The sequence below is a fragment of the Neoarius graeffei genome, chromosome 6 (genome assembly GCF_027579695.1).
Source record: "Neoarius graeffei isolate fNeoGra1 chromosome 6, fNeoGra1.pri, whole genome shotgun sequence".
Classification (NCBI taxonomy): domain Eukaryota; kingdom Metazoa; phylum Chordata; class Actinopteri; order Siluriformes; family Ariidae; genus Neoarius; species Neoarius graeffei.
This window is the reverse complement of record NC_083574.1, coordinates 24,286,087-24,302,989: the sequence shown is the minus strand read 5'-3', so window position 1 is coordinate 24,302,989 and position 16,903 is coordinate 24,286,087. Positions and strand designations below refer to the sequence as shown.

General features: G+C 42.3%; 3 protein-coding genes across 6 annotated transcripts in view; 2 read left to right on the top strand and 1 right to left on the bottom strand.

The window, feature by feature from the left end:
- The window catches only part of ints4 (integrator complex subunit 4), an 82,191-nt gene extending 78,883 nt beyond the window's left edge, over positions 1–3,308 (top strand). Inside the window, exons 21-23 of the mRNA XM_060923475.1 lie at positions 713–856; positions 965–1,085; positions 2,929–3,308. Coding sequence (XP_060779458.1) covers positions 713–856; positions 965–1,085; positions 2,929–3,107 — 444 coding nt within the window. The 3' untranslated portion in view covers positions 3,108–3,308. The remainder of the gene's footprint in view (positions 1–712; positions 857–964; positions 1,086–2,928) is intronic.
- Positions 3,188–4,939, bottom strand: aamdc (adipogenesis associated, Mth938 domain containing). Of its 2 annotated transcripts, none has more exons than XM_060923477.1 (4): positions 4,727–4,939; positions 4,489–4,662; positions 3,670–3,765; positions 3,188–3,533 (listed from the first exon to the last, which is right to left on the bottom strand). In XM_060923477.1, exons 2-4 carry the CDS (start codon positions 4,618–4,620, stop codon positions 3,393–3,395), a joined length of 369 nt encoding a protein of 122 aa, XP_060779460.1. In that variant the 5' UTR covers positions 4,621–4,662; positions 4,727–4,939; the 3' UTR covers positions 3,188–3,392. The 2 variants fall into 2 exon arrangements, with proteins under 2 accessions (XP_060779460.1, XP_060779459.1); XM_060923476.1 differs by having other exon boundaries at positions 4,489–4,638; positions 4,727–4,932.
- Positions 4,940–5,573: 634 nt separating this feature from the next.
- The window catches only part of rsf1a (remodeling and spacing factor 1a), a 112,603-nt gene continuing 101,273 nt past the window's right edge, over positions 5,574–16,903 (top strand). For 2 of the 3 annotated variants that reach the window (XM_060923473.1, XM_060923472.1), the window contains exons 1-7: positions 5,574–6,032; positions 7,568–7,659; positions 7,782–7,874; positions 8,766–8,971; positions 13,868–13,989; positions 14,147–15,714; positions 15,816–16,013. In XM_060923473.1, the coding sequence (XP_060779456.1) occupies positions 5,879–6,032; positions 7,568–7,659; positions 7,782–7,874; positions 8,766–8,971; positions 13,868–13,989; positions 14,147–15,714; positions 15,816–16,013 (2,433 nt within the window). In that variant the 5' untranslated portion in view covers positions 5,574–5,878. Of the gene's footprint in view, positions 6,033–7,567; positions 7,660–7,781; positions 7,875–8,765; positions 8,972–13,008; positions 13,462–13,867; positions 13,990–14,146; positions 15,715–15,815; positions 16,014–16,903 lie in introns of those variants that run through there. The other variant, XM_060923474.1, reaches the window with a different exon arrangement.

The window sequence follows — 16,903 nt, the reverse complement described above, 5'->3', positions numbered from 1 at the left end:
CGTATTCAATCCAGATCATGTCTGGTCCGGTGCTGTGTAAACATTGAGAATACGCGGATACGCTGTGCTGAGCTCTAGCTGGCGTTGTCATTGGACAACGTCACTGTGACATCCACCTTCCTGATTCGCTGGCGTTGGTCATGTGACGCGACTGCTGAAAAACGGCGCGGACTTCCGCAAGCCTAAAGACAATCATAACTACACAATGGGCAGTATTTGCATCAGTATTTGCAGTATTTTCATACTTTTATACTCTTTAATGAAAGGTGTTTCATTAAAGAGTATAAACGTATGAAAATACTGCAAATACTGATGCAAATACTGCCCATTGTGTAGTTATGATTGTCTTTAGGCTTGCCATCCTTCCACTTGCAAGTGGTAAGTGGCGCGCATACCCGATATGCACTAGGATCACACACACAGCGGCTCAGTCCCGAATCACTGCTCGTGCGCTTCACTCGCGCGCTCTGTGAGCTGCGCAGGGCCGGAGTGCGCACCCTCCAGAGGGCACTCGCTGTTCAGGGTGGAGTGATTTGGAGCACAGGATGCCTGCGGAGCCGAGCGTATCCGTGTATTGGCGTTGCTGTGTGCACGCGAATCGTGTATTGGCGTTGCTGTGTGCACGCTAATCGTTTTAAAAACGTTAATCTGATGATCCGCTGATATGGTCTAATGTAAACCCCACTTAAAACTATTGTTTGGGGTTTTCCAGATCCACAGAGCTTCAGCTACAATTATTGAGCCAACGGGAGAGTCAGACAACCCACTGCGGTTTACCTCTGGCTTAGTACTGGCATTAGACCTTGATGCTACTCTGGAACATGTGCAAGACCCACAAGCTACAGTTAAAGTGCAGGTAAGGGTTCTTTTGTTGTTGAGTCAGCATTTTAGGGGCATGAGATATAAAATTGTGTTTTATGTCCTGTAGTAAATAGTCTTTCTCCTTTTCTCCTTCCTTCTACAGATACTCTACCCAGATGGACAGTCGCACATAATTCATCCTAAACCTGGAGATTTTAGGACACCAGGACCAGGAAGGATGCGACTTCTCACTCAGGTGTATCTGTCCCATTCAGCCTGGACAGGTGAGATTATTTCCATTTGTTCATTTCTACAGCTTGAGTAATTTCCTGGAATTTAGTCATGATTGTTGGATATTGGGTGCGTTCGAAACAGGGAAAATGCTGCCTCAGGAGGATGTCTCACAAGACAGCAAGGCATCAAGGACCATTCAAAACTGATCAAATTCTCGTTTCTTGTCTTCTAAGATGCCTTCAAACTTCCCCCAGTTGAAGGCAACATAGATGTATGCAGCTAAGTGCTGCCTTTTACCCATAAATCTGTGCGGCAGCTCCCTCAAGAAACGGGGGGGGGGGGGGGGGGGATGGTGGACCGAACTTCACAGAAGAGTAATTTCATATACTAATATAAACTTTTTCAGTTAGATTTATGAAATGTTACCAAGAAAAAAACATTATTCTATCTTATAAGCCCCATGACTGTAACCAAATTAACTTGTTTGATATGATTTGTGAGGTATCTGTTAGCCTGCTAGCTAGCTTTTTGGTTTAGTTACACAGTGTGCTGATGTCACATAAATGCTATCCTGAAAGGTCATTCGAAACAAACGTATTTAGACGATACCTTCAGTCGAAGGTCCTGCTTTATGAGACACCTGTCTATTACGGCAGTAAGACAAAAAGGCAGCAAACTTCTGTTTTGAACTTAATAGAGAATTAAGAGAGAGTTAACGTAGACAAAATTAATACATGCATACTTTTTTTGTCCTCAGGGGTTTCATGAGCGTGTTTTTTCTAAAAGAAAGAGATAAATCCTTTTCTGCTGTGAGATTATTAGAGCATAGGGAATGAAATCCTAGCAGCCACACTGATATAAATAGAATTGTATCTAGGCCGGAGAATGTGGTTCTTGCTAGAATCGTTTTGAATATGTGGGAGTCAAGCCATTTCTCTAATACACAGTGTGTGTGGTGAAATATTTCTACCGAAAAAAAGCCTTTTAGAAGAAGAACCTTTATTTGTCATATGCACACTTCAAGCACAGTGAAATTCATCCTCTGTATTTGAAGCAGTGAACACACGCGCGCACACGCCCAGAGCAGTGGGCAGCCACACTAGAGCGCCTGGGGATCAGTCAGGGGTTAAGTACCTTGCTCAAGGGCACTTCAGCCCAAGGCTGCCCCACGTTAACCTAACTGCATGTCTTTGGACTGTGGGGGAAACCAGAGCACCCGGAGGAAACCCACGCAGACACAGGGAGAACATGCAAACTCCACACAGAAAGGCCCTTGCCGGCCACTGGGTTCGAACCCAGAACCTTCTTGCTGTGAGGCAACCGTGCTAACCACTTAGCGAACAAGGTTTTAATTGTACACTGTACTCCTTCGGGTTAGTAGTGTGTCCCTTTCTGACTTAGTATGATGTCCTGACATCCCAGTACGCGATAATCTATCTGCTACATAGTTTATACATAATTGTAACATCATGCACGCATTTTATGTATTTGCTTAAGTAATTTCCTTAGAGGTGCAGCATGTTTATTGGTAGCACAGCCATCTCACAGCTGCAGAGTCCCTGATTTGTTCCTGACTCAGGTCTGTGTGGAGTTGTGCATGTGCTCTGTGTTCATATGGGCTTCCTCCAGGTTCTCCGGTTTCCTCCCAGTGTCCAAAAACATGCAGGAAAATGGGTTGGTTACTCTAAATTGCCCACAGGTGTGAATGTGTTTGTATGGTTCCCTGTGATAGAATGGTAGGAATTATCCCACCTTGCACCCAGTGTTAATGCAATACACTCTGGACCCACTGCAACCCTGACCAGGATAAAGCAGCTACTGAAGATGAATGAAGTAATTTTCGTAAAGTAATTTCCTTCTTCTTGCTTTCGGTTATTCTCATCACTCTCCCAGAGCCATCTCAGATCGACGTGCGGTTGCTCCTGGCCTACAGCAGTAAACTGGCTGTCCCCAAACCAGCCTGGGATGAGAGCACAGAAGGCCTGCCAACAACTGAAAGCTCAATCGAGGGCACCATCAACCTCAGCAAGCCTGTCAAGGTCTTCATCATGCCAAAACCTGCTCGGCGCTGACCTTGGACTTTGAGACAGATCTGTTGGAAAGGAATTGAGGACTGAGCTGAACCTGACGCCAACAAATGAATCAACAGCTGTTTTCCTTAACGTTGATTTTATTTTGGCAGAAAATATTGATCTGTAGTTTTTACATCATAAATCCTTGTCTTTTGTGAGTTGTAAATACTGTAATTTTATTAAAGAATTAAAATATTTGAACAGCCTTTTCATGAAAATTAAATAACAAAAGGTTTAGGCGTTGCTTTTAGATTTTTTAACACGCGGCTGAGACGCTCGGTATCTTCAGCAGGTGGAATGGAAAACTCCTCCCACTTTAGCCCCCTGTCCTGCAAGGATGTTGTACTCTCTCACAGCCTTCTCAGTCTGCAGTACCTTTACATCCACGCCCTGTTTCTTTACATGTTCCACTGTAGTGGGAGGCACCTGTGGCAGCAAGATCATAACCGTTAATCCAGTTTACTCTCAAACCATCCAGGTGTTTGGGGGGAGGGAGATGGAGGCGCATATTAATCTCTTCTTGTTTGTCTGGTTATATTTTAAGACTGATCGTTGAAATCACCTGTAATGCTTCACTCATTCCTCTTCCTATAACCAGCGTCTGAACTCCTTTTCTCAAGATTTCCTCCAGGTCGGCTGGCTGGACACCTGGATGATGCTGAGACACACATGGCATTTAAAAATGGTGCCTTCCTGTTCCTGTGGTATTCTGAAATTTAATTACTACCGAAGTGAAAGGCTCACTTTTAAGAACATGCAGTAGATTGTGACTTGTACAGAAATCAAGTGGGAAGAGCTGACGGAACCTTATGATTACATATACAACTAGTTTTTAATATTGTTTCATATTTTTTGTCACAAAGCATTTTATCACTTAGCATTTAGAATTCATTACAACATCCAACGTGCATTATGTTAACGGATTATACAGCTTTGGGGACATTAATCTACATTAATCTTGACTGCTATATATTTATTTACTTTTGTTTGTTTCTCTAGTTGTAGCTTTCTTCTGCCCTATCCCTTGTTGGCATTAGTTTGTGAGCCAGCAAGTGGGGGAAAATTTAACTCAAAAATATTGCCCCTAAAAAATAAAATCCCAAGATGTGGGATCACGAGGGGTTTTCGTATTTTGAAATTGAAATGCGTCAGTGCTGATAGAGGCAAGTGTCTGTTTAACGTAAGTAAGGGGAAGAAGTGTAATATTCAGGCTTGCTCATTGGGGATAAATTAGGGATAAAATTAGCTCATGTTTTAAGTCGTTCAAATTCTGTAAAGCTGCTTTGCGACAATATTTATTGTTAAAAGCGCTATACAAATAAACTTGATTTGATTTGATTTAATATCAGTTAGTTGCTCCATGAAGTGTATTGGCACTCACATCTGTCCCAGTCTCTCTCCAGTCCCATTCTCGACTGCCACCTGGCCACACCTTGCAATCTTTGTAGGAAGAAGCACAACCTTTGACCTTTATATGGCCCCAGGATAGAGATGCAATTTCTGGGGATGACATGACTGCTCTCTCCTTTAACTGAATAATTGACAGTTGATGTCACTAAAGGGGGGATTTTACGATTAGTACAACAGACTAACTTCATGCAAATAAAGACTTTACTTACCCCAGTATATGGCGGTTCTGCTTTCTTGATAGACTCAAACTCTCACTTTAGATATATAGTTTTACCGTCGCTGAACTATAATAAAAATATGGCCGTGACTGCCTAACACGCCCCATTGGTTGCGTCATGATCGGTATCCAATCAGGTGGTACTTGACCGGCCCAATTGCCTTTAGTGGCTAGCAAACAACTTGCGTGGCTCGTTTTTCCTAGAAACCCATGATGGTGCTTAAATAAATACGTTGTATATAGTATATTGCTATACTATAGTGATATAATAATGTCTATAAATATATTACTATTTTGGAAGAGGTGAAATCTTTGAGTAATCGTGCCTTTGAAAAACTAGCTAACTACAGCGTACAGTCAAAGTGCCCGGATGTTACAATCCGTCTCACGACGCTCGTGTTGCTTTAAGGGACTTGTAGTACGCATACAAAAGACTACATATTTTAGATCTTTACATTTTCCGACCTTATAATTATGTCTATAAATATATTACTATTCATTTAGTCATCTTAGTATGTTTTTTTTCCTATCATAGAAAATTCAGGAACATTCCGTTTTATGCAATGAATCCGTCTTCGTAACGGTAGCTCTCAGTCGCTCATTCATCGCTTTGGAAATTTACTTCCGGTACCGGCGTTGACGTAGGGACACACCTATGTATTCTATTGGCTATTGCTCATGAGACAGGCAGCCCGTGGATTGGACAGATTCACAGCGAGCCGGTCGCAGCGCAGGAAGGCAGGGTTTATTAAAATACCGGTGGGCGAAAGGTAACGCCTACTTGGAGACGGCATGGTTTCCATCCTTTTCCTAGTCATCAAGGGTTCACGAGACTAATAATTATTGATCATTAATACTGTTAAATGATAAATACAGAAACATTATAATGGGATTTTGGGTATTTCAACGGCGCAGCATTGAAACAAGGTTGCCTGTGCTGTCTTGATTGCTGGATTTATTGGTAGCCACAACACTTTACATCACCAAATCGGTTTATGCATGACGCATTTTCTGAAAGTTGTAATCACCGAGTGATCCACAACGCGATCTGGTAATGATGTTTTCCCCGTCGCGGTGAATTGTGGGCAGGCCTCGGTCCTCCCTGGCTTTAATCTCACTCTATACTGTAACCCGGGTAGGGAAAATGGCTGCTCCGGTAGCTCTAGCGGGTCTTCCTCCAGGTTTATGTCCGAGCTTTGCCGTCGTTTGCTCGTTTTTAGAGCGATACGGTGCTGCTCTGGATCTGCCTGAAATGACTTTCCCGCAGATGGAGGGATACTTGCAGGATACATCATCAGGTGAGGGGGGAAAAGGACATTTTACTGCGACGTTGTGGATGGGTATATAGACTAGAGAGGGTCTCTCCATCCTCCTCCTCCTCCTCATCATCATGGTGCTGTTCTAGTTCAGTGCCTTACACATCATTAACTCCACATTTGCTATTTCCCCAGATTTAATACACGTCGTAACAATGCGAAGGACTTATTAAAGAACGGACATCAGGTGTATTAGAGCAGGAAACTGTACTACCGTAACTAGCTAACGGACTGAGAAGCACAGCTCTTGGCTAGCATGCTAGTTTTCTGGATTTGATCTACCGTGAGTCTGTAACAAGCTAGAAGCCATTATTCTGGGATGTTAAGTAAGAATAAACCCTGCGTATGACTATGTACCCCACTTGTTTTATGTGCTTCGTTAGAGTGTTTTAGGCTAATTCTATGCTGTTTCGGGTCAATATTAACTAGCATCTCAGTACCGCTAGCTACTGTCAGGTGGAATTTTTTTCCATTGGGTTTGTTGCTGCTTGCTCTACTGTTTTTAACTCTACATCCAAATCTGGACCAAAATGTTTCCTCAGTATTTATATTAACAATCACTGGCTGTGTCCCCCCCCCCCCCCCCCCCCCCCCCCCCCCCCCAACAGCATGAAGAACATAGCACAGTTTCTGGTTTCTGTCGTGTAATGTAGATACTTTTAAGTCAGACTCATGTTTACATTCAGTTTTAGCTAGCAACATTGTGACTAACAGGACAGAGCCGCCGGACGTCTCTTCTGCGCATGCGCACAACTTCTTAGGCAAACTTTCTTTCCACTATTTGTTTACACAAATATTAATTTCGTATTTGTAATATGTCCAGACTAAAATGGCAGAGCTTTGTCAGGTGATCCTAAAATAGTGGTTTATAACGTGTTTATAACATTTTCTTGTAACATGTCATACATGTTAACAGTAATACAGGCAATACAGGTCTTTGCATGTATAAAAGTAACTAATAGCCAGAGACTCCCTGCAGAACAGGTAATATCTGTAATTATCCACAAAAATTTTAGTGGGTATGGAAGCATTTACAGCAGAGACGCACCACACCAAACCACACAATTTTACAAAATATGAGAAATATTAACTTCTCTGATGTGATGAATATGACAGACAGGTATAGCTTGATCAGTTCAACATATTTCTCATGGTTTAATTCTGCATATCACCAAATTACTACACTCCTTATCCCACCAACCTATTGAGACAGCTTCTCTGGTTGTTTCCCCATGATGGCAGAACTGATTGTGTCCTTGGAGAAATACTACAACCATCAAATGACTACCTAATAGATGACACAGTTGGATTTCTATCAGAAAAAATACATAAGCACATTCTGGACTCCTTACTCTAAGTAAAATATTCATATTTTAAAGTTATTTTGAAAGGACCACACTAAATGTCTTTGACTTAAGGGTACAAAAACTTTTGCACTCAACTGTATGCATGAATTTTCATCTAATTCATGATTGATGTGTTATTGATTTATTGATCATTTTTCTGGGACTTTGTAGTTCCGCAGCCTCTTATTGAGCTCCATGTGAAGTTACTTCGCAAACTTGGAAAGTCTGTGACGTCAGACAGATGGGAGAAGTATCTTGTTAAGGTAAATTAAATATTGAGCACTATGTTTGCCTGGTGTAGTTAAAATCCATACATCTAGATTTCTCAGTCTAGATTTCATCTTGGACAAAATCTTCTCATCTCTTAATATTTTTTTAAACACAGGTATGTCAGGAGTTCAACAGTACCTGGGCGTGGGAGCTGGAGAGGAAAGGATACCCAGAAATGTCAATGGAGTGCAAGGCTGATATCCTTAAGGTGCTGCTTTGAAAGGAACTGGCAACTATGAACAGTCTTCAAAATATTTACATTAGTTTCAAATTATTTAGCACTGTGAGGGGGAAAAAAGTTTGAAAACGGTTGTAGAATTCTGAGAGAACCTAAGAGTGTATGTAGTAATGCAAGATCATTATATCCTGATTTATGTGAATCTAGTGGGCAGCATGGTGGTGCAGTGGGGATCGTTGCCTCCTCACAGCCCTAGTAACTTGAGTTACTCTCTGAATGGAGATTTGTTGTTCCCATGTCTGTGTGGGTTTCATCCAGAGTCTCCAGTTTCCTCCGACCTCCAAAAACACCTGGATTGGCTAGTCGAAATTGCCCCTAGGTGTGAGTGAGTGTGTGAATGTGTGTGTGCATGGTATATATCCCTCCTCATGCCCAGTGTTCCCAGGATAGTCTATGTATCCACCCTGATTCTGACCTGGATGAAGTTGTTGCTGAAGGTAATTGAACGAATATAGTGATCTACATCGTAAAATGTTTAGTTATTATTGTGTAATTACTTATGATGTCCATACTTATCATTTATTCATTTTCAGTCATCACTTTATAATGTTCAGGACCTGATCCTGGGAATACTGAGCATGAGGTAGGAATACAACCCGAGTGAGATGTTGGTCCATCCCTAGGCACCAAGGCCTAATTTAACATAGCCAGTTCACTAACTGGTATGTTTTTGGGAGGTGGGAGGAAACTGAAGGACCTATGAAAGTCAACATTGGCATTAATTAAACTATGGAGCTGTCCATTGCATCACTGCATCACCACTGCCCCGCATACAGACCAATAGTATACAATCGATAATAGTATCAGGTCCCTACTCGCTACACTGCATTACTTGTGTTTGATTGCTTGTATTTTTTACAGTACTTGTGTGAAAGCCAGTTTGATGACAACCTCAAGTTTAAGACGGCAGTGAACGAGGAAGACCCGGAGCAGATGCGCCTGCAGCCAATTGGCAGAGATAAGGAAGGGCTCCTCTACTGGTTCCAACTGGATCAAGACCAAAATGTGCGGCTCTATGTGGAGGAGCAGGATGATCTGGATGGGTCATCATGGAGGTGTATTGTCAGGTAAACGGTGAAGAAGCAACAGTCTGGAGACTTCAAGATGTTACTTTACTCATCACTGAATAGCCAAAAGACATACAGGAAACGGAAATAAGAGATATCCATACCTGTACTAACCCCAATCCTGGCACTTAAGCACTCTATCATTATTGGTAATGCTACAGTTTTATACATCAGGAGAGTGATATTGTCCAGATTGACTCTGACATTTTAAAAAGTACAACCCCAATTCCAAAAAAGTTGGGATAATGTGTAAATAAATAAAAACAGAATGTGAAGATTTGCAAATCATGGAAACCCTGTATTTCATTGAAAATATTACAAAGACATCATCAAATGTTGAGACTGAGAAATTTTATTGTTTTCTGAAAAATATATGCTCATTTTGAATTTAATGTCAGCAACACGTTTCAGAAAAATTGGGACAGGGGCAACAAAAGACTGAAAAACTTGTGTAATGCTAAAATATATATGATATTATGTACCTTAGGGGCGGCACGGTGGTGTAGTGGTTAGCACTGTCGCCTCACAGCAAGAAGGTCCAGGTTCGAGCCCCATGGCCGGCGAGGGCCTTTCTGTGCGGAGTTTTCATGTTCTCCCCGTGTCCGCTTGGGTTTCCTCTGGGTGCTCCAGTTTCCCCCAAAGACATGCAGGTTAGGTTAACTGGCGACTCTAAATTGACCATAGGTGTGAGTGTGAATGGTTGTCTGTGTCTATGTGTCAGCCCTGTGATGACCTGGCGACTTATCCAGGGTGTACCCCGCCTTTCGCCCGTAGTCAGCTGGGATAGGCTCCAGCTTGCCTGCGACCCTGTAGAACAGGATAAAGCGGCTAGAGATAATGAAATGAGTTGTACCTCAGGCGACACTGCATTAAAAGCAGACATGTGTCTGTAGTGGAAATCACTGTATGGCCTCAGGAACACTTCAGAAAACCATCGTCTGTGAAAACAGTTCATTACTGCATCCACAAATGCAAGTTAAAACCAGATATAAAAAATATCCAGAAACACCGCCATCTTCTCTGGGCCTGAGCTCTTTTACAATGGATTGAGGCGAAGTGGAAAATTGTCCCAAGGTCTGACGAATCAAAAGTAGAAATTCATTTTAGAAATCATGGACACCATGTCCTCCAGGCTAAAGAGGAGAGGGACCATTCGTTTTGTTATCAGTGCACAGTTCAAAAGCTAGCATGGTATGAGGGCGCATTAGTGCACATGACATAGGTAGCTTGTACTTCTGGGAAGGCATCATTAATGCTGAATGATGCATGTTTCAGAGCAATATGCTGCCATCCAGACAAAATCTTTTTCAAGGAAGGCCTTCTTTCTTTCAGCAAGACAATGTCAAATCGCTTTCTGCACATACTAAAACTGCATGGCTCTGTAGTAAAAGAGTCCAGGTGCTAAACTGGCCTGCTTGCATTCCAGACCTGTCTCCCATTTAAAACACTTGGTGCATTATGAAGCACAAAATACGACAAAGGAGACCCCAGACTGTTGTGAGCAACTGAAATTGTATATCAGGCAAGAATTGGACAACATTTCTCTTTCAAAACTATAGCAGTTGGTCTTCTCAGTTCCCAAACATTTGCAGAGTGTTGTTAAAAGTAGGGGCGGCACGGTGGTGTAGTGGTTAGCGCTGTCGCCTCACAGCAAGAAGGTCCTGGGTTCAAGCCCCGGGGCCGGCGAGGGCCTTTCTGTGTGGAGTTTGCATGTTCTCCCCGTGTCCGCATGGGTTTCCTCCGGGTGCTCCGGTTTCCCCCACAGTCCAAAGACATGCAGGTTAGGTTAACTGGTGACTCTAAATTGACCGTAGGTGTGAATGTGAGTGTGAATGGTTGTCTGTGTCTATGTGTCAGCCCTGTGATGACCTGGCGACTTGTCCAGGGTGTACCCCGCCTTTCGCCCGTAGTCAGCTGGGATAGGCTCCAGCTTGCCTGCGACCCTGTAGAAGGATAAAGCGGCTAGAGATAATGAATGAATGAATGAATGAATGTTAAAAGTAGAGGTGATGCAACACAGTGGTAAACATGCCCCTGTCCCAACTTTTTTGAAACGTGTTGCTGACATCAAAATGAGCATATATTTTTCAAAAAAACAATAAAATTTCTCAGTTTCAACATTTGATATGTTGTTTTGTACTATTTTTAATTAAATATAGGGGTTCCATGATTTGCAAATTATCGCATTCTGTTTTTATTTACAGTTTACACAGCGTCCCAACTTTTTTGGAATTGGGGTTGTATTTACTTAGACTTTCTTTATTGTCATTCAGATTTGCATCAAACAATACACATCAGAACGAGATTTCGTTGCTTTGGCTCAGTGTAGTGCGGAACGAAACAGCAGCAAGTACAACCCCTGGCAAAAAGTATGGAATCACCAGTCTTGGATGAGCACTCATTCAGACGTTTTATTCTGTCAAACTGAGATCACAAACATGATACAATAATAAAGTCATTCCAAAGTGCAACTTCTTGGCCTTCAGAAACACTAAAATAAACGAAGAAAATACATTGTGATAGTCAGCAAATGTTACTTTTATAGACCAAGCACAGGGAAAAAAATATGGAATCACTCAATTCTGAGGAAAAAAATATGGAATCACTCAATTTTCAGGTAGAAAATAAGGACTCACCCAGTCAATTTCCTTTCCCTAAATTGACACCTGCCTCAGATTAGATCTGCTCGTTAGTCTGCAGTTAGAAACAGCGCAGTTATCACACCTTGGAGGGCTGCTGGACCAAGTGGATTGGCAAGAATCATGGCTCCAACAAGAGAGATGTCTCTTCAAACAAAAGAGAGGATTGTCAAACTTCTTAAAGAAGGTAACTCTTCACGCATGGTTGCCAAAGATGTGGGCTGTTCACAGTCAGCTGTATCTAAGATATAGACCAAGTACAAACAGCATGGGAAGGTTTTTAAAGCCAAGCGTACTGGTAGACCAAGGAAGACATCAAAGCGTCAAGACAAAAAACTTAAGGCCATATGTCTTGAAAACCGAAAAAGTACAACAAAACAAATGAAGCATAAATGGGAGGAAGCTGGAGTCAATGTACAAGTATGTGACCGAACCGTGAGAAATCGCCTAAAGGAAATGGGATTTTCATATAGGAAAGCTAAAAGAAAACCATCATTGACGCCTAAACAGAAAAGAACAAGACTACAATGGGCTAAGGAGACGCAATCATGGACTGTGGATGACTGGATGAAAGTTATCTTCAGTGATGAATCACGAATCTGCATTGGACAAGGTGATGATGCTGGAACTTTTGTTTGGTGCTGTTCCAGTGAGATTTATGAAGAGGACTGCCTGAAGAAAACATCCAAATTTCCACAATCCTTGATGATATGGGGCTGCATGTCAGGCAAAGGCACTGGGGAGATGGCTGTGGTTACTTCTTCAATAAATGCACAGGTTTACATTGACATTTTGGACAGTTTTCTTATCCCTTCAATTGAAAAGATGTTTGGGGATGATGAAATAATTTTCCAAGATGACAATGCATCGTGCCATAGAGCAAAAACTGTGAAAGCATTCCTTGGTGAAAGACACATCCAGTCAATGTCATGGCCTGCAAATAGTCCAGATCTCAACCCAATAGAAAACTTGTGGTGGAAATTGAAAAAAATGGTCCACGACAAGGCTCCGGCCTGCAAAGCTGATCTGGCAACTGCAATCAAAGAGAGTTGGCACCAGATTGATGAAGAATACTGTTTATTACTCATCAAGTCCATGCCTAAGAGACTGCAAGCCATTATAAAAGCCAGAGGTGGTGCAACTAAGTACTAGTGATGTGTTTTGAATGTTCTTTTGTTTGTCTGTTTTTCATGATTCCATATTTTTTTCCTCAGAATTGAGTGAGTTCCATATTTTTTTCCCTGTGCTTGGTCTATAAAAGTAACATTTACTGACTTCCACAATGCTTTTTCTTCATTTCTTTTAGTGTTTCTGAAGGCCAAGAAGGTGCACTTTGGAATGACTTTATTATTGTATCATGTTTGTGATCTGAGTTTGTTCTACAGAATAAAACGTGTGAATGAGTGCTCATTCAAGACTGGTGATTCCATACTTTTTGCCAGGGGTTGTATATTACCTGAGGAAAATATATAAAAGAAGTCTGTGTAGAAAGTCCTATATACAATATAAAATGTATTGCCTGAATATAAAGTATATTGCTTAGGTGGTGGTGGGATTATTTTGGTTCAACAGTCTTATGGCATGTGGGAAAAAGCTGTTGTAGAACCTGGCTGTTCTACTCCGGAGGCTGCATAGCCTCTTTCCAGAAACCAGCAGCGAGAACAGTCCATAGTGGGGGTGGGAGGTGTCTCTGCTGATGTTGCGAGCCCTGGTCAGGCAGTGTTTTTCTGCAATATCCTGTATTGGAGGAAGTGAAGTCCCGATGATTTTCTCCGCTGTCTTCACCACCCTCTGCAGGGACTTCCAGTCAGAGGCCCTCTACAGGCTCCTGACCAGACAGAGATGCAGCAAGTCAGTATGCTTTCTATAGTGCCTCTGTAGAAAGTGGTGAGAATTGGAGGGGGGAGATGTATTTTTCCTTACTTGAATAAGTATAAGAAGGTTTTAGGGGTGAGGTTGATGTCCATTTCATGTGCGCTACCTCATAGCTCCAGTGGAGAACTTGAAGATATAAACAGTGAACTTCAGACATTTCTTGGTTCATCAGCCAGATCTGGAATAAGGACAAAACTGTAAATTTGTATTCGGTTACAACTGTTCCTCTTAGTTGTAGTTTAATCCTGCAGTAGCATAGTGCCGTTTTTCTTAAAGACAGACATATCTCACAGTAGGCTTTGAAGGCCTCGAATTCGTATTTAATTCTGCACACTTATTAAAAGCTGAGTTATTGGCAGAGCAATGTCATTTGTCTTAACAGGAATAGGAATGAGTTAGCAGACATTTTGGAGCTTCTTAAAGCTAAGATGGAACCAGCAGTGACGGATGAGGAGCGACACGACGGTACTTCTGGCAGCCCAGGAAACGAGAAAAGCTGTGGAGGTAATAACACACCACACAGTACTCTATGTTCCCATACTTACTGAATAATTATGATCCTGTTTTGTGTATGGCTGCTATTACTGTTCTTGTCATGAGTCACATTTTCACTTTATTATATATTTATTTTTATCTGTGTTGTAAATATTTTTCCCCTAAGGTGAACTTAAAGTCATGAAGAAGGCTGCTAAGGTTGAGTGTGCATCAGAAGAAGAAAGCAAGCCCGTCACCTTGAGCACTGTAAATATAAATTCTGACAAATCTCCCAAAGAAGAAAGTCAGACAGTCTGTGAAATTAAAAAAAGAGGATCTGCTGAGCCACTTAAGCTTGAACAAGAGGGAAAGGAAGAGCTTAAACTGAAAGTGGTTGGCACTGAAACACCTAAATTGGACCAGGCTCCTGTTATAGACAACAGAGTGAGCACAATTAAGAGCCTCATCAAGGACGAGCCGAGGGATTCACCTCGACACTGGAATGCCATCTCGGTCGTCATGGCACCTGGCTCCATCAAACAGGAGCTTCCAGCAAAGACGGAATCCTATAAGGACAAGAAAGAGAAAACGTCAGAAGATTTTGAGAGGGCCATGAAAAGTGACCAGCAGGCTAAGATACCATTGAAAAAGAGGGAGCTGAAAAGAAGTGATGGCTATGACAACAGTCATTACAGCCACATAAACAATAAAAACAACAGCAATGGCAGTGTTTCTGTAGGTGGCATAATTGTACGTAACCCAGCAGCAATGGAGCACGCTGGAGAAAAGAAAATAGCACCACCTCCAGTTCTTATAGAAAACTCACAAGTACAAAGTAGCGAATCTGTCCATGAAAGGGTCATATCTCAGAATAAGAAAGAACAGTATGTAGGATTTGGTGTGATTATGGGCCCAATTGAGAGAAAGCAAACATTTCCTGTACCAGATGGCTCAGGAAATCCCACAAAGGATAGAAATGGGCTGCATGAAGATCAGGATTTGAAGAGCTTTAAGACTGAGGTGACGCATACTGAGAACATAAGGCAGTCGGTTCTAGTTAGAAAGCCAAGTATCTCCCAGCCCACTCATTTATCGAGCATGAGTGAAGAGATGACGCTTCGAGTTGAACATGCTGAGAGTGATGCCAAAGTAAAGGCTCTTGGAGCAGATGCGAAGGAGCGAACTGCGTTATTATTAGCTTTACCAACAGATGGTGAAAAGGAATGTAGTGATGGGAAGTCGGTTATTAGGTCTAGTGCTGAGCAGGAAACAGTAGCGAAGCTGGAAGAGCTGGGTAGTGTAGAAGAGCTTGCTGGAAGCAGGAAGGCTAAAGGGACAATGCTCCCTGATGGAGGAACAGGTGATATGACAGACCGTCTTAAAACAGCAGAAGAAAATGACAGCAAAGGATTGAAAAGTTCCAGAAAAAAGCGCTCTGATAAAGCCAAGCTCAAGTTGCAAACTGGGGAGGATCGGAATAAACTTGAAGATGAGGAAGTGTCCTCTGAGCTTCAGAAGGAAGGAATTCGTCTGAAGATCAAGATCCCACTGCACAGACGAACTCCCGAGCTCCGCAGGTCAGCCAGAATCTGCAAGCCCAGTCCCAAGCTGGCAGAGATTCAGGAGCGGAAACACACAGCGCCTTCTACAGCACGGGAGGTGGAAGAGCACATGGATCAGGAAGAGGAGAGAGCGCTTCACAAGAAGGACCTTCACAAGAAAATCAACTCGGATGGACTAATCAAATCTGCTAAGGTTTAATAAGCTATTCATGTGTCAATGCAGACTATTTCTTATGATTAAAACCATGCTTAATGTCTACAGAGTTCAATAGGTCCGTCTCATGCATATTTCAGGGGAAACGACGACACAGACGAGCTCGCTGGTCGAAACCTTCGAAAAGTCGCAAAACTGAAGTCGCTGTAGGAGGAGACACAGTATGCGAGAGCAAATCTGAGAGAGATGATAAGAGCGAGTTGGATTCACAGCACTCGGAGGAAGCGCCACCTGAAGATGCCTGTAAACACTGCAGCCTCCCTAACCACCCTGAACTGGTAGGCCATGTACCCGTTTCATTCCTCATTAACATATTTACAGAATAAATAGTTAGGACATAAGTTCTTAAGGAACTTAGGGCTTATGTTAACACCAGTTAGCTCACAGTGCTATTCACAAATTCTGCTGTATAACAGACTGCAATAACATGTTTTCCATGTTATACCATGACGGTCCTCCAATGATCGATGTCCTACATTCTATTTACGTTTTCGATCAGCGCAGTGATTTGGGTTTGTACAGAAAGCAGAATCAAATAAATAGAGCCAAGCCCTAAGCAATGTTTTAAAAGCTGAAGAGGAGGAGTTTGGAACTGTACATGGATAACTTAAAGAGGACAACATGGAATGTCCATTTTTCAAAGTGAGCTTGGAGTAATAAGGATAATAAGGTTTTTCTGTCCATGTAACACGGCTATGACAGACCAGACGCTCGCGGATTAAGAATAAACTCAGGGTTTTAATAGACACAGTGAGAGAAGGCAATGTACAATAACCAGGCCAGGTCAATACCGGGAAATCCAACAGAGTAATGAGGGCTAGACAATTCGTAGTCATGAAACGGGCAAAAGTCCAAGAACCGGAAATCAGGAAAACACAGGCAGAATAAACACAAGAGCTAGGCAGAATCGGAGTCGAGGAACAGGCGGAGATTGAGAAACCAGGAAGCGAGAGAAGAGAGCAAACAAACAGAAGGGCTAGGCGAAATGAGAAGGAAACCGGAAGGCAAAAAGGATCATACACAGAAATGCAATCAGATACAAACGCTCAGTAGGCTCACAAAAAATGTGGAATCAATACTGTGCAAAGAACTAAACAAACAGAGGGGTATAAATACAGACATAAACAAAAAGGTACAGGTGATAACGATTAGAACTTGGGAGAGCCAT